General features: G+C 39.1%; 1 protein-coding gene and 1 long non-coding RNA gene across 10 annotated transcripts in view; one reads left to right on the top strand and one right to left on the bottom strand.

Annotated features, from left to right (window-relative positions):
* Positions 1-25,089, top strand: part of kcnq5a (potassium voltage-gated channel, KQT-like subfamily, member 5a) — a 110,514-nt gene that overhangs the window by 64,035 nt on the left and 21,390 nt on the right. For 4 of the 9 annotated variants that reach the window (XM_044136320.1, XM_044136315.1, XM_044136318.1 and 1 more), the window contains exons 2-9: positions 9,996-10,086; positions 11,938-12,064; positions 12,451-12,626; positions 14,309-14,434; positions 18,367-18,477; positions 18,586-18,681; positions 22,441-22,529; positions 24,451-24,477. In XM_044136320.1, the coding sequence (XP_043992255.1) occupies positions 9,996-10,086; positions 11,938-12,064; positions 12,451-12,626; positions 14,309-14,434; positions 18,367-18,477; positions 18,586-18,681; positions 22,441-22,529; positions 24,451-24,477 (843 nt within the window). Of the gene's footprint in view, positions 1-9,995; positions 10,087-11,937; positions 12,065-12,450; positions 12,627-14,308; positions 14,435-18,366; positions 18,478-18,585; positions 18,682-22,440; positions 22,530-22,800; positions 22,896-24,450; positions 24,478-25,089 lie in introns of all 9 variants that reach the window. The other 5 variants (XM_044136319.1, XM_044136314.1, XM_044136312.1 and 2 more) reach the window with 2 other exon arrangements.
* On the bottom strand, positions 16,463-18,429 carry LOC122842441. The gene is made up of 4 exons (XR_006372554.1): positions 18,341-18,429; positions 17,527-17,640; positions 17,208-17,251; positions 16,463-16,663 (listed from the first exon to the last, which is right to left on the bottom strand). It is a non-coding gene; the product is annotated as an uncharacterized LOC122842441 (long non-coding RNA).

Here is a 25,089-nt window from a genome sequence, read left to right as displayed (position 1 = left end):
CATGTATATTTAGGTGTGTGGATATGATGGATGCATATTTTTGTTGTTACCTATAACTAGATTCCTTTATTGAGTAGAGTTGAAGATCAGGCACCCAAACCTTTAATTGGGAGTCCAACTGTAGTTCAGCTTTATCTCAACAGAAAGTACTAAACACGAAATAAAAATGTATAATTATAATCTCACTGTGTTAAATTACTTGAAAGAAAAAGCAAAGGGAACCTATAATATCTTCAATAAATGATTACATTATACATATGGCCAGCAAGGCCAGATTTCTGACGATCCATTTTTTTTATATCAGCTCAACAAGCTGCACAATCATAGCACTTATTTGATCATTGTTCAATATGGACTCCAGCAGCTCGGTCTGAGTAATGAGCCTTCAGGCACTTGCTCCTTCCTCATAGCTAAGTGGCTTTAGTCAAGGCGGCCCATAAACCCAGTGGATTTCCTTTGGCACAGTAACTGTGAAGTTTGACATCAATGTACAATGTTGGTAGTAAAGTTAAGTGGAAAGAGTCGGTGTTTCGACTACGAGACGCGCAGGCGGGGAGGACTTCCAGGGGAGTTTATTGTAAAACGGTGAGGGTGTTGGCTGTGCAGAAATGTTAAAGCTGTGCCTCGACTCAGAGGTTTGAGATTAACGCAGTGTGTTTATGCAACGACGTCCAAGAAGCGACATTATCCTGTTTAATTTGAAGCTGAGAATGAAATCTCCTCCTCCGACACAGTCATTGTTCTTTTTTTACTTTTTGCTTTAGGCTAACTGGGTTCAAGGCGATCTAATTTTAGAAAGTATATTAAATTTAAACTACATTCTTGTCACGTGAACTTCTGTTTTTGTTTTTGACATCTGCTGCACAGCTCTCTGAACAGGAGTCCTGGACTGGTTTTAGTCCCAAAACGGGTAGCTGATCGGAATCTGATGTACGGTGCGTCTCTGTGTGTGTGCGTGTGTGTGTGTGTGTGTGTAAGCCAGTGTTTTCATGAGCCTGTTAGGTGTTGGCTTTCCTCACCAACATGTCAGTCTGTGTCTAGTTAGCGAGGACACGCGCACTCAAGAGTTTTCCGACTCTTCTCCCACCCGTCTCCAGCGCGAGCATCATCATGGAAAATTGGCCTCTCTCCGGCTCCTCTCTCTCTCTCTCTCGCTCTTTCTTTGTCTCTGCTCTCCTCCACACACTCCATCCAGCCGTCTCTCTTCGCTGCGATCGCATGGCTCCTGGATGTTGGAGAAGAAAACAAACAGCTGCTTCTTCAGCTGGCAGATTTCTAATGAGTCACTGCCTTTACACGCCAATTCTTCTGATGCGTGTGGGTCACTCTGCTCTTCTTCACAGGTGTTTAAGGTATTCGCGAATGGACTTTCCAGTGACAGCACTGTTTTTATTAGCTTGCTATGAAGATTAATTTTTTTGGTTAAATCTAAGCAACGTGCCAGAGGTAGCAGAATTTGACAGACAAATAATTTAGCACCAAAAATTTATTAGAAAAAAAAGAAAAAGAAAGGGTTTTCAGGAAATGTTTGAAAACCATATTTCAGTCAACATTTTGTCCATTTTGTAATGGCAGTTGATGACATAATTTTTTTTTTTTTTTTTATTAGGTTTTAACATCAAAATACAAAATGTGCAAAAATATATGAACAACATATGTAGACTTTTTTCTATAACAGAACCGAACATAAGTCGTACAGAACACATGGATAAGCCTTCCCAAATAAAATCCAGAGAAATAAGAAAAAAAAAAACAAGAAAAAACAAAAAACAAAAAGTAGATATGTTAGAAGAAGAAATAAAAGGGAAGGATTAAAAAAAAAAAAAGGTACATCAATGGGTATTAATGACAAAATAAATAATTTGATAAATAATATGATAATGTAAATAAAAAGGTCAGGCAAAAGCAAAATTTAGTTGGGCACCATACGGGACGGCAATGTCTGAACAAAATCAAAAACGGCCAAATCTTTAAAAATTTAGTTGTGGAACCTCGTAGGGTAAATTTAATCTTATCAAGTTTACTAAAGTGTAAAGCATCTTTAATCCAGATTTCAAATGAGGGAGGTGAAGCTGATTTCCAGCACAGCAATATTCTACGCCAACAAAGTGAGAAATGAAACCAGATCAGCCTCAAGTCTTGACAAAGAAACCGTCTCAGAAAGTACACCAAACAAAGCAGTTAGGGGATCAGGCTGGATGGACATATGAGCTACTTCAGACAAGGCTGCAAAAATGTTTGTCCAATATTGCGTTAGTGATGGGCATGACCAAAACATATGGATCAGTGAGGCAGGTGTTCGATGGCAACGATCGCACTCCGGACTAACGTTTGGGTATATTTTAGAAAGCCTGGCCTTAGTCCAGTGAGTGCGATGCAGGACCCTACACTGAATTAGTCCATGTCTGGCACACAGTGACGAACCATGGACACGGTAAAGAATTCTATCCCACAAGTCATCTGGAAACAGAAAACCCAAGTCCTCTTCCCATGCCGCTTTGATTGAGAGAATTGGGGACTCACGAAAACAGCACAATCTCTCATACAAACATGAAATAGGACCCTTTTTCGGTGGGGGAGGTAGTTGATGACATATTTTACATCATTTCAACACCGGAAATCCAGATTATTCCACTTCACCGTGATGTGCGACTTTAAAGATCGTGAAACGAGCGACACAACAAAATGTATGGATGTCGTCCAAAAAACTGACAGCGTCCACTGCAACATTGTGACAGATGTTGGTTCTGTTTTAACTTCTCCTCTGGCTTCAACTAATTCAGTGAAGCAGACAATCAATTAGTATCTTGTGTTTATTTAAGTTTGAGTAAAATTTCTGGATGCTGAACGGTCAAAACAAGTTTGCTCTTCAAGAATTCACCACACACAGACACACACCCGCAGTTTTTGATTGGTGATTCAAACTGATTCAAAGTGTTTCTTTTGTCTGATTTTACTATTTTATAATTATTTATAAGACTTCCTTTCATTTTGCTCTATAAAATACCAACATTTTCACATAACTTTACATGTTTTTCCATCTTACTGCCATTTTTAAATATTAAACGATTGATATGTTGATCAGTAACTCAGTATTTGACAGGCATTTCTTTACCAAATACATTTCTTCTTGCTTTTACTTGAGTAAAATATGTTGAAGTAGTGCTACTGTTTCTTTATAGCAATTTTTGACTACTTTACCACCCTTTGAAATGTATAAACAATCAAACTAATACACATCTGCACATATCTGATTAAAACAGTAAGTAATAAACAACTGACCGACTGATGGACATAAAAACTCGCTGTGAAGTAACCTATATGGAAATGTTCATAGAAGATGGATTTATTTTAAGGTTGTTGTTTTTTTTTTTTTACACATTCCTATCAGGAGCAACAGGTTGACAGAATGAATACACCAACCCTTCATCTTTTCTAAACAAGGTAATCTGTAATGTCTTCCAGCTCATGACCTTTTGAACACACAACTTTAGTAGGAAACAGAAATAAAATAAATCTCATACTCCTGACCTTTACACGCAGATCTACGCTGTGTAGCACCTTGCCGTCGGTCCGGTTCTGTTTGGTCAAGTGGTTGCTTAAAAATAAAACCCTTATGTTTTACGGCTCCCATCATCAGGTAAGATACTGCGCTCTTATAAACAAAGGGGTTAACCAAACGCACACTGGCAAGAAATCAGCCTTGAATCCGTCCTATCGTTTTTTTCACCTCCTCTCTCTCTGACATGTCCGCTGCTCTTTATTTATCCAGGTCTCCTCCTGAATCTGTGCTGCTTTAACAATCAAGCATAGCAGTATTAGTAGCAGTCCAACAAAGCAACATAAGAGCAGAATTGATTACCGGATCGATGGCGGCGGTGGTTGTTATGGATCCAGAGTGTAGAAGATGAGTGAGTGAAGCAGATGAAAGGAAAGGAAACACTGGTTACGCTGTTAGTTCTCGCAGCTTGTCAGGCCTTTAAAAAAAACAAAAACAAAAAAATCTTGTTTTATCTCTGATGCACCAACATGACGACCCGCACCTTAAGAGAGACGTGTTATTTATAGCCGAGCTCGCCCGTTCTCTTCCTCTGAAGACTCAGCTGCTTTCATCCAGGAGGGCCCGCTGCTCTACCTCCTGTAATGTTCTGTCATGTTGATTCAAAGGATTCAGCGTTCCACTCTTAGTGTCACTGTGGAGTCCTCCGCTGCTCCTCTTTGTGCTTTCAGGTGTTTCGAACATCATGAGGCTTTTACGTATTCTCTTTCTTGGTTCTCCATCCCTCCCTCTCTGTTGGCGCAGAGTTTGCAGGGTTGGCACTGACAAAACATGCAAACGGATCACGATAGAGACGGCGTCATCTGGGAAAACTTCACTTTCTTACATTATTCCCTTCAATTGCTTATTGAAAGTTTTACGTATCAAAAATGCCCGCCGACTTATCTTGTCTGTGTGTATTACAGTACCTTGCAAGTGTATTTGTACACCCTGGAAGTATTTCGTATTAAGCTACATTACAACCAGAGGTTTATTAATTTTATTGATATTTTATCTGATAAAATATCAATACAAGATATTTATACTTCCACCTACTAGAAATTTGCAAAGTGGAAGAGAAGTGATTTGCTGATAATGATGATTTTTCAACTCACTTCACATCGGAGGTAAAGTTATGGAGATGTTTTATTTCGAAAACATCCTAAAGTTTGTCAGCACAGTTAAATCCATCATTCTTGACCCTCCATTGGTCATAAGACATGAGGTCGACCCCATGCCTTTTTTACTGTGTGTGTGTGTAGTTTTGGGATCTGACGGTCTGACGAGACTGGATCATTCTGATTCTCATCATTTAACCTTAAATGATGAAAATTACACCTAAACCTTTTGTGCTTCTTGTAGTTTGTTTTTAAAACTTTAGTCTTGCTAAGGCGTGTAAAACCAAGTAATGTAACCAAGGTCGGCTACATTATTTTTGCCTTGCGCTCAATATTTGATCTTTTGTTTCCACGTAGGTATTTCAGAAGTAAAATCCACCTTACATTGTTGAAGAAAAAAAAAGGAAATGTATCCACAGCCACCTGAGGTGCAGATGGCATTTCTTGAGGGGAGAAAAACTGAAAGGTGCGTCACGAGTCATAGATTTTGCCTGCTGAGAATAAAATAGAAGCAAGAAACTGATAAAATAAATAACATCTGCAATAAGGTTGAAAATGAATCACACGTGAAAATTATTCAACTAAACCAAAAGTCAAAAAATTTCTGGTTTTCTTTAAAAAAAAAAAAAAAAGTTTTTTAGACAAAATGATTTCTCTTCTTTTGCCTCCTCCTTTAGAGTCTTACAATAATAATAATCTATGATAATAACAAAGGCATTAATGGAAAATTGGACCCAGAAGATTAAGCTATACATGCAACTAAACTTTGGTTCATTGAGAAAGAAAATGTCCTTTCTCCTAAACAGTTCATTTTGAGATTATACATACAGCAAATCCCACAAAAACACATCTCCATCACCTCCATTGTTTGACACTTACAGTATATCAAAGCTAAGATCAAACTAAAGTGCTCTTGCTCCTCGAGTCGGGAGCTTTTTTTTTCTCTCTCTCTCTCTTAGTGGAAACGCGCGTTTCACAGAGCCGACCAGTTTCTGTCACATATTTCGTTTCCATTTTAAGATGCTTGTAATGATTCCTTGTAAAGCTCAGGCTCTGAGTCTCCAGGGAGCTGATTACTCACACACTTAAATCTCACTGCTCGTACTTTTCAGACTCCTCTGTCAGCTTGTTGGAGGGAAGGCTGTGGGTTTTTTCGCTGTATATGGGTTCCTCCGCTGGACCCCATTCATCAACATTATGGCTGCAGTATTTGGGCCCTGAGAACGGCCTCTCCCTCCAACACCTGCAGCTTGTCAGCGTGCCCTGTCGAGCATCGGCTCAGCCGCAAGCTGGTTGGACGGCAACACATCCCGAAGAGACAGGGATTCAACCGAGAGGCACGTCCAAAGCAAACGTTACGTGAACAGTTAATTTCCTGGACATCAGTAAACAGCTGCTAAACTTTTTTACCTTCTGCTTTGCGTCAGTGTCATTTCTTCGGGCTTCTGCGCTACATTTTGAATCCTAATGCGCTCCGTGGAAGAGTTGAGTTTGTCGAAGTGGGATTCTGCTAAAAAAGCTGCAAGCAGCTGATATTTTCCTCAAACTTTCCCTTCAAGGAGCTTGATTGATCCAGCTGTGCCACCACATCTCTGTATCACCTCTGAATGAGCTCAGTTTCATTGCCCTCACAGGCATTAATAACCACACAAAGTGCCATCTTAATAGTTGTGCTTTGTACTGTATAACTGTATCAGTCAAGCACATCACATCAATCAGTTTCTCCAGGTTTTTTGTGATTTTTGCAGGAATTCACCAAAACCCAGACTCTCGCACGTTTTGCCGCTCACTCATAATTGTGAGTTTATTGGCACGTTTTTGCAAAAGCGATCCAAAACGTTGAGTTTAAGTGACTGATTACTTCCAGCTGAGGGTGACAGTATTTCTACCGTCTTCTCTACTGCTGCCTCACCCTTGCTTGATGTGAAGTTGTGGTCCGTGAGCGACGTGGCGCACGGACCACAAGTCACATTTACTGTCTTACATAAGCACAAGTACGGTATTACAAAGTAGCACCACAGAAATCACTGATTTTCAGAGCAGAAAAGTCACACAAACAGTCGTGAAATCCTGGAGGGGCTGATCAATGTGAAAAGAAGTTCAATATTATTTCATTTTAAGCAGTACTTATAGAATGGATGCACATTTGTTTATTAATATTTCATCTGCTAAAATGCCAGAATGTATTGATAAAATCCATTAACAAACTGGTAACACTTAGTAGTTTGGTAAAGGAAAAATGATCATCAATCTCAACAGCACAGCGTCGTCTTGCACACAGTAGCAAGTGGTGGAAAGCAGTCCTGAAATGTCAGGATAAATATATTTTGTTCACTCGCTGAGCGCTTACCTTTCAATGTGATTAGCTTGTTTCTCACCTTTTTCTAAAAAAAAAATATATATTAGTTTTTTCTCTTTTATCCCGATATCAAAGTCCTCTGTCTTGGTTTCTGCCAACCTGTAGAGTGTGCATACCGTAACTTTGCCAGGAAGTGTTTCACATATTTTTGAAGGAGCATCCTGATCCAGGAAGTCAGGAATGGTGAAGATTAAACTATATTGAGATGGATGAGCAATATTTAAACTTCAGCTGACAGAGGCTTTGTTGGGGCTTTGTGTAAAACCTTCTTTTATCAGCTTGTTGTTCGGTAACTGACTTAAATGATCTACATTTCTCTTTTAAAAGCTCTTACTTTCTTGTTGTCCCTGGATGAAAGGAACAGTTGTCTGTAGGATTAAGATAACAATGAGCACACTAAACGTATATCTGCCACCGCCCGATCGTTTTTCAGGACCAGAAGCCAATAACGTCTGTAAACGACAGAAAAGCGGCTAAATCTCCATGTAATGACACTACTCACTATTTATCACCTGCTCACATCAATAGATTATTTTTCTTACTTCTGTTTTTTTCCCTCACTGAACAATTGAAAGAATGGAAGTGGGCATAACTGCATTTCCAAAACAGGTAAAATGCAAAATGCTAAAGTAGAAACCTCGCTGAGGTTTGCAGATAGAAGTGTTTCTCATCATGTAACATCACCCAGCAGCTCTGTGGTCCCAGATGTAACACTTTTCCATCACCGTGTCCGAACATAACCATCCGACGACAGATGTTACAGTTCCAGTCGCTAAAAGGTCATTCACTTATCTGGCAGGTACATTTTTAAAAAAATTATTTCTATGTCTTTCACAAAGAGAGGAAAAAAAATGTTTAGAGTATAAAAAGGAACGAATTCATAATGTTTTGAAACCATCATCAATGTAACGCCTTTGCGATTATTCACAAAGCCTGAAAACGGCGCTTGGAGAATCCATTCTCTTCCAGATGATGAACTGATTGTTACAAAAGGCCTCTGACCCCAGAATGATGCTCCATATTTTCATCAGACTTTTTAGTATTCATTTTTCTTTGTGTTCATTTGCTCATCATTTTTTTTCTTCTTTTTTTTCAAAACAAAGGGGCGGCCCTGAAATCTGCACAGGAGCAAACGAGCACAGAGGAATAATTGCAGCTGAAACCTCGATGAAATACGTTCTGAAGGTCGACACGTCCACGAGCGCTAACAGGATTATTCATCTGTGCACTTATCCACTGTGCTATTTGTTTTCAATAAGTCCTTAAAATGTACGTCGCACTTTAAAAAGCGCCGGGCTGCTATTTCATGCACAGACACAACAGTGCAATTTATTAAATTATCACTCACCAGATTTGCTTGACTAATTAACCATCAGTGCAGGTCATGCTTTCTTTATAATGTACTAAAAGACTTTTTTTTTTTTGTACATCACTGGTACTCAGGCTTACCTGTGTAGCTCACAAACTTGCTTTTAAATGCACCTTTAAACTTTACTTGTATTATCTTCAATATTTAGGACAGTTTAAAATTGCCGCCTTTGATTTTAGTGTTGAATCCGTTAGAATTATGGTTCAGTTTTTAAAACTTGGTTCTGAATTTCTTCTGTTCACGCCTCTCAAACAAAAACGAAGAAATGAAGGCTGTTCAAATGGCACAAGAGGGAGACCGAAGCAGCATTTTGTATGGAAAAGAAACACTTGAAAATGAGACCATTAATACCAGAAAGACAGATGGGATTTAAAAATAAAAAATAATAAAAAAAACAGAAGAGAAGTACACAGGAAAAACACCCTACTGAGGCTGCCAGCGAGTGCATATGTTGTGTGAAAACTTCCTTATGAATTGTAATTTGTTTGCTAATTAAGCATCTTACCAGATGACTGTTTTGCCTCATGGGCAGCAGCCAGACAATGAGGAACTCCGATTCAATCTGGTGAAGTGGAGACTGGAGCAGCCTGTGTTCAAGTTGAAGCAATATTTGATGTTGGTGTATTTGACCTGTGAGTGTTTAACGCCTTTCGATCGACCAGACAAAGTCCATTTCAGGATCGAGGCATTTCAAAGTGCGCGGACGAACAAGTCAAACGTCTCGCGGACTGACGAGACAAAACTCCAGCTGGTTGGTGATGGTGACCTGAACAGCGTTTAGATGAATCACTGGAGCTTTTAGAGCTAAGAACACAGTACCTGATGTCCGTCATGTTGGCGGTGGCATCATGTTGTGGCACTGGTGCATGTCACAAAGTAAATATGAACAAGGAAAATGTCTAACTCCTTCAGCATCCCTCAATTCAGCTGCTAGATGGATGAACCTTGGACACAGTTGATTCATGTGGATTAGACTTAATCCATGTTAAGGCACTGAAATCTTGCTCTTAAACCTGGGTTGCTATGCACAGATTGTGTGTTTTCGCAGTGTGGTGTGTTATTATGACCGCCATTGGACTCATAGTTCCAAACTGCTAAGCCAACCAGGCAAGAGTCAGTGTGGATTTTAACATAGTGTTTTACTCAAGGACGGGGCCCGATGTGAATTTTGCTGACTCCCCAACTCAGTCGAAACTTTGATTCACTCCGATTCTCCCTTTTGGGCTCGTAATTTTCCATAACATGCCGTTTCTCCAGGGCGCGCCGCCATTAGTTCCTGCAGCTTTGTGTCAGCCGCTCATTCAGCTCGTGTTGCTGTGAATAAGCTCCTTGTTTTTTTTTTGTTTTTTTTTTTAACTGCGCTTGGGACATTGTGGGAATAGGCACAATTGTTTCACCAACAGCAATAAAAGCAGAATTAGTGAAGCTGGAAGCTCTTAAGTTGGGCTTTGATTGAGAACAACAAGTATTCTTCAGTGCAGCCTGCCGGAGCAGACATGTCCTGTATCTATCCCCACAGACGGGTGCAATACTGTAACTAATCAGCCTAAACCTGTTGTCCGGACACTAAATGTTTATCCTTCATGCGTGATGCGTGCCTTGTCTCCACAGCTTCATCCTGGTGTTCGGCTGTCTGGTTCTCTCGGTGTTCTCCACCATCCCTGCTCACCAGGAATTCTCCTCGCACTGCCTGCTCATCCTGGTAGGACACGCAGACGCACCGACACACTTCCAGACAGACCGGTTCATTAAACCAACACGTGACAATCAGAGGGCGCATGCCTACTTAATAATGTATGAAGGTATCATTAAAGAGAGATTATTAGCAGTTAATGTGTTTGCCTAACATAGAAGGTAAAAGACTGAACCTTTCTGATGTCTAATGGGTTTTTATTTTCAGAGTAACAGGACGTCCAGAATTAAACCTTGACGGTATTTCTGTAAAGCGAGGAAGATGTAGTCCTCGATTAGCTATTTTGTTGTTGTTGTTTTTTTGTTACTTTTTTTTAAGTTTAATGAGACAATTTCACAGTTCAGGCTGTAATTTGCCACATTTAGAGGTTTGTGTGAAGCGTCTGCACTGGATGTGAGGAATGTAGACTGTTATAGTGTCAAACAGGACCAGAATAAGCCTCTTCACCTTTAATTTTAATTTAACTTTAATTTTTAATTTTCACAAGATTTGCCCATGATCTCTGACACATTCGGAGTATTTTTCTTTTTGTATAGAATAATGCCGAAGATGTCCAAGTCAAGATGAGCCGTGTCGATAGACCGCTGCACAAAAACACAGAGTGCTCTAATAAATCAAATGTCGATTCCACAAAGTGGTACTCAAGGATGTTATGCACCTGAATTATTCTCCATCAGAGGAAGATTTCACTTTGTGTTTCCACTTGGATTTACCAGTTATCATCAGGGGCATGTGTACGCAGATTATATCCACTGTGGCTGCAGGAAATCACATTTGGTGTGAGTGTGAATACTCGCTGAAACGGAGTTACGATTCTCTAAGTTTGTGTGTTTGTTAATGATGCTCACAGCAGCAATAGACTGCTGATTTTGCACACCCAAGCCTATAATGAGTGTTGAAGCTCCACTGCTAGGTAAAATCAATATTACACTCGCCCAAATTAGTTTAACTTGTGCTTATGTGTGATTAAAGGAGTAATCATTCTGCCAAACAAAAGCCATATTTCTGTAGCAGAGTTTAATTGAATGCATAAACTATATTATATCTCCTTCTGTCTATCAAATCTGAATTTAGCGACGACTCGGCCGTTTTCCTGGCTTCCACTTACATGCTTTTACCAGATTTAGTCATTTATGATAATGTCATTTAAACATTTCTCCTGATACTTTCTGTTGCATTGTTTCAGTGGATCTGTGGGTATTTCATATGATTTCTGGTTATGTGCAGATTTAGTTTGAATTTAGTGCCAGCTGTAATATTGTAGTCTGTTCCTAATGAGTTTCTTTTCCCACTCCTGGTTTTGATTTGTAATTTCCACGTCTGTGTCCATTTAGTCAGTGTGTGATGTCCTGGAGTTGTTTTTGCTAATAGCCAGATCTGCTTGCACCAGTTGCAGGGTTTGTTGGTAGAGTGCCATAAGCCACTCACCTTTTAGATGTTTAAAATAACCTTCTAGTCAAAACCTGATCTAATTTATTCATTTCTGGGTCACAACTTTTCACAGTTTTCAACTTTAAAAAAACAAAACAAAATAAGGACACAAATTAATCCAGAATAAATTTTTTGGAAACTTAAATAATCTTGAAGCCACTTGAAAAATGCCACTACTGTTCTTAGGTGAAGTCACTCAATCAGAGGTTTTAAAGATTTAAATTTAACTTAATTTAATTCTTTAAGAAACTATTAGAAAACTCATATTTATAATGTATATTTGTTTGCAATGAACCTTTTTTTCAGATTTATTTCTTCTGGACTCCTTTTTTTCCTTTTCTGTGACTATTTAAAGTTGTTTGTGTGTGCATGGGTGCGTGTGTGTGTGTGTGTGTGTGTGTGTGTGGGCGTGGTGTGTGTGTCCGACAGGAATTTGTGATGATTGTAGTATTTGGCCTGGAGTACATCATCAGGATATGGAGCGCTGGCTGCTGCTGTCGATACCGAGGCTGGCAGGGCCGCCTCCGCTTTGCCCGGAAACCCTTCTGTGTCATAGGTGGGTCTAATAGGATGATAAATACGAAAACACACCAAGGATGCAGCTAGAAAATATTTGTGTTACGCTGCATTTATTCAGAATAGAGTTGAAATGCTCACAAATTTGCATGCAGGAAGATTGTTAGTGTGTAAAGTTCTGCTGACTTTATTTGCAACTTTATTTGTGCCGTATAAACCATTAATTAGAGGAGGTTTATGGTGTAAATACTGTAATGGAAATAAAATCAAGTTAAAAAAAAAACAACAACTTGTCATGATTCAATAGCTGTTTTTAAAGGAGATAGATGACTGCCTGGTTGGATGTAGAAACCAGGTGAGAAACCAGTTCCTGTTGCCTACATTGTGCTTCCCATGACCTTTAATTTTCACCGCTTTACTCCCCAGACATCATCGTACTTATCACCTCGGTTGCTGTGGTTTCAGCTGGTAGCCAGGGCAACGTCTTTGCCACCTCTGCACTGCGTAGCCTTCGCTTTCTTCAGATCCTGCGCATGGTGCGCATGGACCGCAGGGGAGGAACCTGGAAGCTGCTGGGATCTGTAGTTTATGCTCATAGCAAGGTGGGATATCTACAATGCCTTTTTTTTTTCTTTTCTACGTTTGGCGTTTCCATCCGGCTTTGGGATGTGATGATCTGTTGCACATCGGTGTTGAAATGTTCTTGTTGTTTCACTTACAATAACCACCACTAGGGAGCAATTCATGCTGTTTTCCACTTATGCCCTCAGTCAGGGTTTGGCTTTTGAAGCGTGTCTAGTTCGTCTACATTGTGTTAAAGAGTAGTGGGAGCACACTGAAAGGTACAACACAGAGCATTTATTAATGTAACAATATATATAAAAACGAATTAAGTGTATAAATATTGAATGTATTGCTGGTGTAATCTGAATGAAGTATTGCTGCGCACGGAGGAAGTATTTACATTCCCCTCTTAAGTGCCAGCACTGAATGTCTGCAAGTATAATCGTTTTAAAAGCACATGATAGATCAATTTTATTAACGGGAGAAGACACGGAGCGCAGAACATAAACAGCCTTACATCAAGCACGCAAGTAAAAGTGATTTACAAAGAATCCCGTTGTGACTTGCATTCCTGCTACATTGTACAGTGACTTACAATGCATTCAGACTCTCTAGGTTTGTTGTTTTTTGTCGATGCGGCCACCTTGATAGACTGAAATAGACTGAAACTGCATAAAGTGGAAGCCGAAAGAAAAAGATCCAATTTTTACAAGTAAAGGTTGTGTGCATTAATAGCCGGCTGCTCTTATTCTCTTAACTGTAAATGAAATGAAACTCAGTCAGCTGACTTCAGAAGTCGCCTACTCAGTCAATAATCAGCCTGTGTGTAAAATGAAATTTTAGTTTAAATCCAGGTTTGTGGAGGTCTGAGAAGTACGATAGAAAAATTACTGAAAGACATCATAAAGACAAGAGTATGTATTATTTTCATCTGGTTCAGGAGCTATTTTTATTCAGAAGGGATACGGGAAGCTTATTTATCTTATGAACTATTGAATGGGAAGGGGATATGATTAGATAAATCAAATCAAACTCCTTTTCTGACTGTTGAATTTACACGTATTTGAGTTTGTATATTTGGTAGAAGGGATTGTATTTACACTTAGAAATATGAAAGTCTTTCTTTATTATTATGTTTTGCTTGTGGACGAGTTTAAAGCAGAATATCTGCTAAATTTATCAGTAACACATTCGATCAATATGAAAAGGTATTACATCACGCAGGTTAATCATATTTTAATCACATATTTTGAAAAGCGTGTGATTAATCGCCATATGTCAGCGCTAGAGAGAGACTAATATATTATTTTTAATCGATTGTGAAAAGATATATATATACATATATATATAACTGAAGAAGAAGCGATTGATAACAGTCACAGGATCTATATCACCATAATTCCAAAACTATCTGTCTTAAAAATTGTAATCATTTTGTTTCGGTTGAAGACTTATTTGGTTTTGTATTTTGCATTCCTCATTACAGGATCACAGCCCATGATGTCCATTTGTTTTGTTTTTGCCCATTTATTTTCTAAAAAAAATAAATAAAATAAAAGTCTCAATAACTTTTTTATCCATTTGTAAAGAAATAATAATCCTTCAGGGACTGTTTGCCACTTTTCTGTCAAATCCCAAAATGAAAGGTCTTAGTAAATGCCAGAGTGTGAAAGGACATTTTCCTCTCTTAACTCTCGATTGTTCCAACGTCTGCTTGCAGGAGCTGGTGACTGCTTGGTACATTGGGTTCCTGGTGCTTATCTTCTCCTCTTTCTTGGTCTATCTTGTGGAGAAAGAGTTCAACAAGGAGTTTGACACGTACGCTGACGCTCTGTGGTGGGGCACGGTAAGGACACACATCAGACACGCACAACCGTCTCTTTGAATGTCACACTGTCCCAGAGACGATGTTTTCAAACTCAGCGGGAGACTAAGGCTTACATTTCATAGGATTTTTACATCTGATGTGACTGAGTTTGTCTCCTTTTAACTGATTAAGATACGCAAGAGCTGTTTTGTAGCGTTGTGCAGTCTGTCATAATTTTTGAGTGTAATATACGAGACGAAGGCCTTTTTCCTCACTCTTTGACATTAAATCCAACCAAACCTAATCTAGGTTTAATTACCAAGACTATTTCTATTTGCCTAATGTCAGAATATGGGGACAAACTTGTCAGATAAGTCTTTATTGCTTTACTGAACCAGAAGTTTTTTTTGTTTTTTTTTTTTGAAGCCTTAAAAAAACAACAACAATAATATAAGGAGTCTTTGTGTGAAATCAAGAAAAAATTTAAGAAAATCTAGCTAGGTGTCAAAACCAGAATTGCAGAGAATCCTAAGTTAACTTCTTGAAGGTGTTATTATTAGATAAGTATAAAAACCATGTGAATGTCTGGAAAGAAGCTCCAGAAATAAAGTGATTTGAAGCAAATTATGCATTATAATGCATAATGCACAAGTCCTGCAAGAACATGGGTTGAAAGGCCAGTCAGAAAGGAGGAAGCCATTGCTCTAAAAGCAACATTAAAAAGTCAGATTACAGTTTGGAAATGCACCATGTGATAAAAACCTTGCATTTTGGAAAAATACCCTTAATTTTTGGGAGTAAAACCCTTAATTTTTGGAGGCAGGTTTTGTGGTCACGAGCTAAAATCGATGGAATCACATCATGAATAAAGAACATTTTGGGATATAAGGAAGTCGAACCAAATGAGCGCTGACACTGGGAAAAGCCCCAAAATTGGCTTGAGGACAACAAAGTGTAAGGTTTCTTTTTGCTCATCACAAAGCCCTGATCACTGTTTCATAGAAAACCTCCTGGCAGACAGGAAAAATAATTAAAGTAACTGAATCAGCTACATCAGGAGAAACGAGCCAAGAATTCCTGTGAAGTATTTAGTTTCCCTTTGGGATCAATAAAGTATGTTTGAATTTGAATTAAAAAAATGACCAGGGGCTGCACAGTGGCGCAGTTGGTAGAGCTGTTGCCTTGCAGCAAGAAGGTCCTGGGTTCGATTCCCGGCCCGGGGTCTTTCTGCATGGAGTTTGCATGTTCTCCCTGTGCATGGTGGGTTCTCTCTGGGTTCTCCAGCTTCCTCCCACAGTCCAAAAACATGACTGTCAGGTTAATTGGTTTCTCTAAATTCTCCCTAGGTGTGAGTGTGTGTGTGAATGGTTGTGTGTCCTGTATGTCTCTGTGTTGCCCTGCGACAGACTGGTGACCTGTCCAGGGTGAACCCGCCTCTCACCCGGGACGCAGCTGGAGAGGAACCAGCAACCCTCCTGACCCCATTAGGGACATGCATGCATGGATGGACAATTACTATGAACTATTACTGTCACTAGAAAGGTTAGCCAAAATATAATGAAGTCATGAAGTTTAAGAAGAACATTTTAATTCCCAACACTAAAGGTGTGTATGTACGTTTCTAAATTTGAAGAAAGTGAGAACAAATCTCAGAAAAATATGGTATTTTCTGGTTATTGATTAAATATGAATTATTTTTGTTATTACTAACTGACTTGAAGGAGGAAAATCTGAGTTAAATTTATTGTATATTGATAAGAGAAAAAAAAATAAGATTAACTTTAACAGTACTGTGTAAACGTTCAGTTTCAAATATGAGAGTTAAAATTGAAATCTAAAATCCTCATATATAATTTTTTAATACTTAACTTTGGCCCCTTCAGATGCACAGAAAATGAGGCACTTATTTAAAAAACAAAACAATCCTGTAATGCTGGGCTGCAGTTTTTGACAGCAGTGCTACATTTCCATTTTCACTTCCACTGTGACCCTTATAACACCAGAACTCCAGAAACCGCCACAAAGGTGTTTTTCTTTTTCTTTTTTATTTATTCTTTCTGTAGTCACGCTCGGCTGGCCGCACCGCACTGTTTCCTCCTATATCCTCCTCTGAAAATGTGGAAGCAGACAAGACACAAACAAGAAACGGACCGATCAATAAATTCAGTCTTGTCCTGCTGCCAGGTGAAGTAGGCCTGAGAGGCTTCTGGCATCGACACTGAAGTTTGCCCACATAGAGCCTCAGAGATGTACGAGTCTGCACAAAAGCTGTCAGGAGAGAAAACTGTGAGCCGTCGCTGCTGGGCACAGTGGTTCAGGAATAGTTTTTTATAGTTTTTGTCTGAGAGGATGCTTGTCCTTCACGTTGATGGAGCTTCGTTCGAAATATGAATCTAAGTAATTTCACAGAAAACAGTTCTGGGAAATTCTCGGAATATGTATTTACTTTATATTTTCTGACAGCAGCGATTCATCCTCTTATATATATATATTTTTTTTGTTCTTCCAAAACTCAGTGAGCCTTTGCATGAAGAGAATTGAGTTGTGGTAGGACAACTTGCTTTTTACAATGTGGTGAATTTAAAACTTTTCTCTTTTTCTCCTTTTAGTTTTTGCCCATATTTTCTATCAAGCAGTTTAAAAGACATGAACCTAGAAGTGTTTATATATATATATATATATCAGCCATCTGCAGAAATGCAACTGCTATCGGTCGGAAACAACCAATCAGAGCACGGAGGAGGGTCTTAACACTGTCAATCATCCTTATGTATGTGCTGCTAGATGTGCTAGTGATGGAGAAATAACTTACCATTACAGGAAAACTGTTTCTCCACTGTCATTGTGGGTGGTCAACTGTGAAAAACAATGATAAGAAATAAAATAAAGGGCAATAAAGTGTGATTCAAAGTTTTCAGAGCATGATAAACAATTCAGGTAGTTGTAATATCATTTTTCATCATTTTTTGACTGTGTTTCTCTGTGATTAATGAAAGAATCTAACTAAAATGAAAACCAAACTAATGTGATATAGTTTAAATACATAGTAAGAAGGTTTTTTTTACAGGTTAGGGGTGAAATGACCATGCATGGCTTTGAAATGGGGTTGTAAGTTGGTGAACTGAACTGACCCAGAGTCCATCCAGAGCAGTCTGTGTTTATCCAGGCGCAGCAGCAGGAGGCAGAGTGGGTGACATGACACAGACAGGCCCTGGCAGCGCCTCCATCTTCCCCACTGGAAGCATCTTTAGTAGAGGACAAACAAGGCCGAGACTCTAACCAAAAATGGCTCTGATTGTTAAAAATGGTCACTTATTATGCAAATAATGTGCTGGAGAAGAAGTTTTGTCAGGGGCTCCTGGTGTGTGTTATTTGAAAAATCATTACCCTGAGGTAACGCTTGAGATCGGATACGGACATCTTCATAAAGTTACCCTATTAAAAGTTGTGCCTGGAGAATATGGCAGGATTAATTTTATTGCAAATTCACTGCAATGCGAGAGTAAACTGACAGATTGTGTGATTAAAATAAGTGTCATGTTGTGCATATGTTCCTTGTCCATATTTTTGCCTTAATCTGATGTATTTTGCCATATTAAACCTCTTTGTTTTTGCACAACGTTGTAACTAAATAAACGTCAGAAGTGAAGTGAAAATCAACCTTTTCTCCATCGCAAGCAGGAGCTATTAAACTCTTTATTAGAGATTAAAAACTAAGTTGGAAGTTTTGTATGTTTTTTCTCAGCTGTCACTATTACAAAACTGACTTGGTTTCCCTCGCCTGTCTTTTTAAATATGATGTTTCCCAGCAACTCTAACTGCTGAGGTCACGACCTGATAAAACTGACAGAGATAAACCCTGAAAATGTCGGGAAAGCTGTTCCTCTACATTTTTGGTCAAGTTTTTCAAATTTGAAGTCTGAACGTGTTTCAGTGCATACACACCTGACTATGTAACTCTGACCTTTCAGATCACCTTGACAACAATTGGCTATGGCGACAAGACGCCACAAACCTGGACCGGGCGGTTACTGTCAGCCTGTTTTGCTCTCCTTGGGATCTCGTTCTTTGCTCTGCCAGCTGTGAGTAAACAAACTTCAGGAGTTAATGCTTTGCCATTTTCATATCTTCAGTTTTGTTTGTCTTTTTTTACATTACCTGTTGTTGCGGTGTGGATATTTGCCTGGCAGGGCATCCTGGGGTCAGGTTTTGCCCTGAAGGTGCAGGAGCAGCATCGCCAGAAGCACTTCGAAAAAAGAAGGAATCCGGCTGCCAGCCTCATCCAGGTATGAACGCACGCAGTAACCAAAAGACCTTTCTCATCCACTGGATTCTTCACTTCCCAGCAGCTCTTTTAGCGTTCGAGGTCCAGCAAAAACACAGACGTCGCTCTTTCGCTTTATCCGGAAAACTCCACTTGTCTGTTTCGACCGCCTTGGCTTTTCTCTGTCTTTGTTTTGTGTTTTCACGTCGGGGCGGCTGCGTCCACTGCAGGGAAATGTAGCGCCGTCTAATTAAGCGCTCGCTCTCCGTGAGCCTGTCCACGTCTTCTGGCCTTCTTCGGGACGTCAGCGCATCCAGCTGACGGCGTCGTACGGAGCGAGAGGCTGAGGCCCGGTGTCGTATCTCAGGGCAACAATACAAGGATTTATGAGCCGTTTCCATGGCGATCATTCCCCCAGGCAGACGCTCTCCTCGATTGTCACTCAAGGTTATAGACAAGAGCATCGCTTTCCGATGGGGGAGAAAATAAACATCTGCTGTGGGGTGTCAGCAGAAAGCAGCAGACTTGATCTGTTTCAGTGTTTGTTTGTTTTTCTTCATGTGAACTTGTTTTAGTGTGTCTGACGTTATCTGTATGTCCTGTCATACCTTCTTTCTTTTGTAGAACACGTTTGCCTCACTTTTGAAGTGATCTGTCTGGTAAAGTTACTGAAAATCGGAACGGCTAAGCTGTTTCTTTATTTCCAGTGCAGTAGTTCGTGATGCTCAGCGCTGTCAAAAGATAACAACACACATCCAACACCAAGAATACGTGTTTCCAAATCTGGTTAAAAAAAAAAAACATGTCTCAGCCTTAAAAAACAACAACAATATTTTATCACAGTTGTGTAATGTCAGCCTGAAAATAAAAACAATTATTGTTTAATCTGAGTAAATCTATTCAGTGGGAAAAAACCTGACTCATCTAATGAGAAGATATCTTACTGTATTCTCAGAGAGGTATCTTTCAGTCACTCATTTTTGCAAAATATCGACAGCATCAAGAATATCTTCTTGTTCACTCCCAGGCTTCCAGATTGAGCTCATCAAACTGAGATGAACCACTCCTGTATTTATTGCCTTATGGTTTAGATCACTGTCCCACTGAAAGAGCCAGTAAAGCAGAAGTGGAGCTAGAGTGGCGGCCATGGCAGCGTTGGCCCCCACTGGAACCTGAGTGGACACCCCGGGTGCCTCCCAAAGCTTGAAAAAACCCCCCAAAAACATCCAAGTACTTATCAGCATGAGACTTTTCCCCACTGAATAAATGTACTTAATGTAATTAAATTGTGCTACGGCAATGAAAGATGCTTTTTACACGTCTTTACCAAAACAGCCCACAAGAACAACTGATAAATTTCCATCCAAACTGGACAGCTGTTCGTCTTACTAGCTCTGTCCGGCCGCCTGACGTTTTGCTAAGCGCTTGATATTTTCTTCAACAGGTACCCCGCAGAAGGAAACGTGGAAGCTGTTAAATATGCGGATGATATTGTCACTGTGTCTGTGCACTCCACCATTTCACACATCTCTCCCACCTTTAAATAGCTGTTGGTTCTGTGTTGTTGTTGTAGTCCTCTGCATGCAGGGCAGGAAATTACCACTGGTTTCAGGTCACAGCAGTCAATCCATTTAAAAAAAAAGAAAAAAAAAAGAACTGCTGCTGCACCACCTCTGCTTTCTTTAAAATTGGCTCCGTCTTTGGTAGGACTCCAGTGTTAATTTCAAACACGTCTGTCAAAAATGTTTTGACACCAATCTTGTAACCTTACGTGGCACCAATAAGGAGGTTAACTGATCTTTAAGTAAAATGTTAAATCTCAATTTAATTTGAAGAAAAATAAATAAATTTATACCTTGTGAAGGATTATGTTAATTTCTATAAAACCGGCTAGTGTTACATCAGAAGTTTATTCAAATTTATTACTGTAGAATCCATTTTCTCCACGGGGCGGATTCTATGACAAATTGTAGCCTTTGATTGTTTTGTTTTTGGTGGAAATGCTTTTCTTTTTAGCCAATTTTCTTATTAGAACTGTAAGTACATGTACAGCAAGAAATTACATAATTCTTTAGCTGGAAACTCAAAAATCCCATCCTTTTTCAATCAGTGAACACACCGTGCCTCAGAAGCAACAGACTGCTCTTAAAATAACACTCTTTGGTGTAGAAGTTGTTCCTGAGGGAAGTAAACCCAAAACTTATTAGGTTACATTTAGACTAATACAAGAGTCAGTCATTGATTTCCTTTTTAGCCTTTATACAGTTTACTTTAGTTCAGATCCACACAGCACCTATCTGCACAGGCTGTCAATACCTTGGAGACATTTTGTTGAATTGACAGACAATCAAATTGACTCTAAGCAGACTTCAGTAGACGCCAAGAATGATGTGTTTAGTGCAGCAAAGTTGCTCTGTTTTAATCTTTAGAACTTATAGCCGTTGCATATTGTGGAGTATAATTTGTTTGGAAATGTTGGCAGCGTTTTGAAGATCTTACAGTAAGGTTAAGGTAATAGCCTGCCTTCTCGGGAGAGTAAATAGATCAGCTGTCTACACTTTCTGACTTTAATTGTCCTGATCCTTAACAAACAAGGATGCCAGACTGTTTAAAACGTGAACTCCAGAACCACTTTGTCTTTGTTTAACATTAGCAAAGACATATTTTTCATTGAGTAAAAGTCATAATGGGAACTGTAGAACAACATGAGAGTTTTCTTGTTGCAGTTTCAAAAACAGTGAGCCTTTCTGTTTGATTCAGTGCTAAATTACTGTTCGCAAAACAAGCCGATGGCACATTTTCCCAAATTTTAGACATTCAAGTGCAGAAAGAACATGTTTGAAAGTACATGTTTTTCTAACATTGAAACTTAAAACCTCATTTGTGTAAACATAAGTGCAGGTTTGCATAAAACAAAACGTTCCTGCAGGCTGATAGTTGTTGTAGTTTTGTATCCAACAGAAATTTATGATGCTTCTGTAAGTTTTACAGAAGTCTTCAGAGGACAAGCTGTTTTATCTGCTATTATAGAACAAAAGTAAGTGGGATTTTTCAAAACTGACTCATGTAATGAAAAATGGAAAAGAAATTTAGGTTTTCCAGTTACTGAAAATTGATTCACTTCAATCACTGGCTAATTGATTATGATTAGTAAATCATCAGTTTATGGTAACTCTGATGACTATGGTTATTGTTTTTCAGTGTGACAAAAATAAATTGGAATTGCTAAAAAAAAAAAATTGGTTTTAAAGTGTTAAACAAACAGACGGTTTACAGGATGAACAAAATAGAACAAGTATATCCTGTCAGACTCAAACATAGAATCACTAGACTTTAAAAAAAACAAAAACATTTCTTGCATCTGTAATGCAAACTGTATGCACTAAAGTATTTTCTCTCACTCCTGTTGTAGCATCTGGTTTGTGCTTGATCATATCTTTTGATCAATTAGTTTGATCATTGGCTTCAATTTTGTCCGAACGTAAAATCTGCGCGTTTAAAACGCTGACAACGCAGAAGAAAGAGGCTAGGGGATCAGTTTCTGTTCGGCACGTCAAATCGGCGAAGCTCCTTGTTTTGAAAACTTCTTAAATATTTTGGACCTCCTGTTTGCTGCCAGCAGGTTACATCCCTCCATGTGAAATGTTCCCATTAATTTCCGTCCCTTCCCCTCACTGTGTTTGTGGAGTTTTTTTGCCCTAATGTGTAGTGTTTTTCTGTGTGTTCCACATGAATGTGTGTGTCCTGTCCATCTCTGACCCCTCCCACGGCCCCCACTCAGGCAGCTTGGCGTCTGTACTCCACCGATGGCGCTCGTCCCTACCTCAGAGCCACTTGGCATCACTACCAAAGCGCGCTCCCCCCCCTCAGGCATGTATCCCCTTCACCAGCACCAGCATCACCGCCCCCACCTATCCTCCAGCACCCTACAACACTCCAACAGCACCACCAAAAAAAAAAAAAAAAAACTAACAGATTTTCTTTCTTTTTTTTTTTTCTTCCTTGTTTTGTTTCCCTCTCCCTCACCATTATTCTCTCATGTCATTCCCAACTTATGCAATCCCACCCATTTTTATTTTCCTCCCCACATTCTATTGATTGTTTCTTTTACGATTATTTATCCTGTCAACTTTGCACGTAGTGTGTCTGGCGTAGTTATGCTGCTGATGAGAACTCGGTTTCTATTGCTACCTGGACGCCTCATTTGAAGGCGTTGCATACCTGCAGCCCCGCCAAGTAGGTAACAACTTACAGACTTACAAACATGGCCGCTGCTGTTTAGCGCCCTTTCCATTGTTTCCTGCTCCTCAACTGATGTCTGGTGTCCTGCTGATGTTGTTCCTGCTTTCAGTTGACTGCTTGTTTTTAAAAAGTTCTAACCATTTCTGTATCTTTTAACATTTTCCTGCTAAATCAGGCTTGTTTTGCTTGGCATGTACAACTTGCAACATTCCTTTAACTTCGAAGCTAATCAGTGACCCGCTGGGGCGCCAGGTCTTCTGTCGATACTTTTAATTTCAACACCGTACACCTATTTTAAAAGCTTTTTTCAATAAAATTGGCCACAAATTTAGGTGATCTAGGATTTTCCCAAATATATTTATTTAGACCAAGACAAACTAGTCCACGGTACAAACGTAGACGGACTCAGGTGCGCTGCTTTTATTTTGTTTTAGAACCGTAAGTCTGAAATGTGTGGCATGCATTTCTCTTAAGTTACTTTAAATTTGACTCCTCTGTAGGGCCTCAACATTTTGGCAGAGAACCAAAAAAAAAGTTAGGGTGTAAAACAATATTCCAAACATTTGAGAACCTCAAAGTCCTGTTGAAACCATCATCTGAAAATGGACAAAGGATGACCACACTGAAAGTCTTCAACAAACTCAAAGGAGATAACATATCAGAGAAGCAGTCAAGAGGTTCTTCCAGAATGAGCCACTGCATTAAAATATGTCAGAATACAAATTTAACTCCAAACTATGGTACAAAATGCAGCAAAACGTGTCTCTGCAAAGTGTTTGACATGACCACATGCCACACTTTTTGTATTTTATCCATTCATATTCAAATTTCTGTGAACAATCAGCTCTTTGAATTTGGCGCGTCACTTAAGATCCCGATGAAAACTTAGAATTTAGTTGTAACAAAACAAAATGTGCAAAAATTCCTTATGCGTGAATACATTTGCAAAGTGGCAACACACTGATATTCAGAGTTTAATCCAACTTACATTCTCAGTCAATGATTGACTTAATGCTTCACAAAATTACACACAGCAAGAAAAAAACTTCTATAATTAACCATTTCAAATGATTGTGCAGTGACACCCCTCAGGGATGGGATCTTGAAAAATGTTGGCTCCCCAAGAGAATCATGTTCAGGTCCTTGAAATGCATACAGACTCATCTTCAATCAAGAGATAAATGTAAAACCCTCCAAAAAAAAAAAATTGAAATAAAATAAAAAGGGATCAAAATAAATAAATATACATATTTTTTTATTATTATTTAATTTTTTTTGTGCCTCCCTTAAATTCTTACTGGGCTGCTCTGGCAACCCCTACGACAATATTGCGGCGCCGTCACTGGGTCCGTGGTTTTTCTCTGAGCTGATGCTGAGCTTTGCTGTGCATGGCGACAGCTTGCATGTGCTTTGATGAAAGCTGGTTGTGAAGTTGTTTTGGCCGGATGCCTTCCCTAACCAACGATGGAAATATCCGTACAATTTTATTCTGCTTGAAAACTGATTTCTCTCCCTTTGTCTCCTCCTCTGTGTCCACTAACCACTGAAGGAAAGAGCAAGGCGAGACTGCCTACAGGTTTGTATGACTCTCAGTTTGTGCGCATAAAACCACACAGACACTGAACATGCAGTAAAACTCAGATTAGTGCTGATGCTATGTCGTAATTTTTTTTATGTACTTTCATCTGGTTTTCTGGGCTCTTTACATATTTGTTGACATATTTATCTCTCATTTTGAAGTGTTTGCTGTGACTCACATTTATTTATTAGCCTGTTGACATTTACTGTCGTGGAAATTCGCATTTGAACCTCTGCTAATTTTGAAAGTTTGCAAAGTGTTCTAATAGACATGTTCATGCTACGTAGAATATCAACTGAAAAGAATAAGCAAAAAAGATATAAATAGAGATTTACTAGTCAACATCAACCTGTTGGTTCTGATGTTGGCTTATTCTAATTTCACTACAAGAACTGTGACGCAAAGTCTAAAAACAGATGTTATAATATTTAATTTGTTTCCTATTGTGAGCAACCACTAAATTACGAACAGAACATTTTACTTATTGAAAGCACAGACAAAAGTTGACATCTTAGTGTGGCTGGAATTATGGGACAGCATCAGTAATATAAAGATAATTTCTTTAATTTTGACATTTCAGAAATCCAGCATATTCCATGACAGACAGGT

Source organism: Gambusia affinis, linkage group LG13 (genome assembly GCF_019740435.1).
Source record: "Gambusia affinis linkage group LG13, SWU_Gaff_1.0, whole genome shotgun sequence".
Lineage (NCBI taxonomy): Eukaryota > Metazoa > Chordata > Actinopteri > Cyprinodontiformes > Poeciliidae > Gambusia > Gambusia affinis.
The sequence above is the reverse complement of the archived record's forward strand: the minus strand, read 5'-3'. Positions and strand labels throughout refer to the sequence as shown.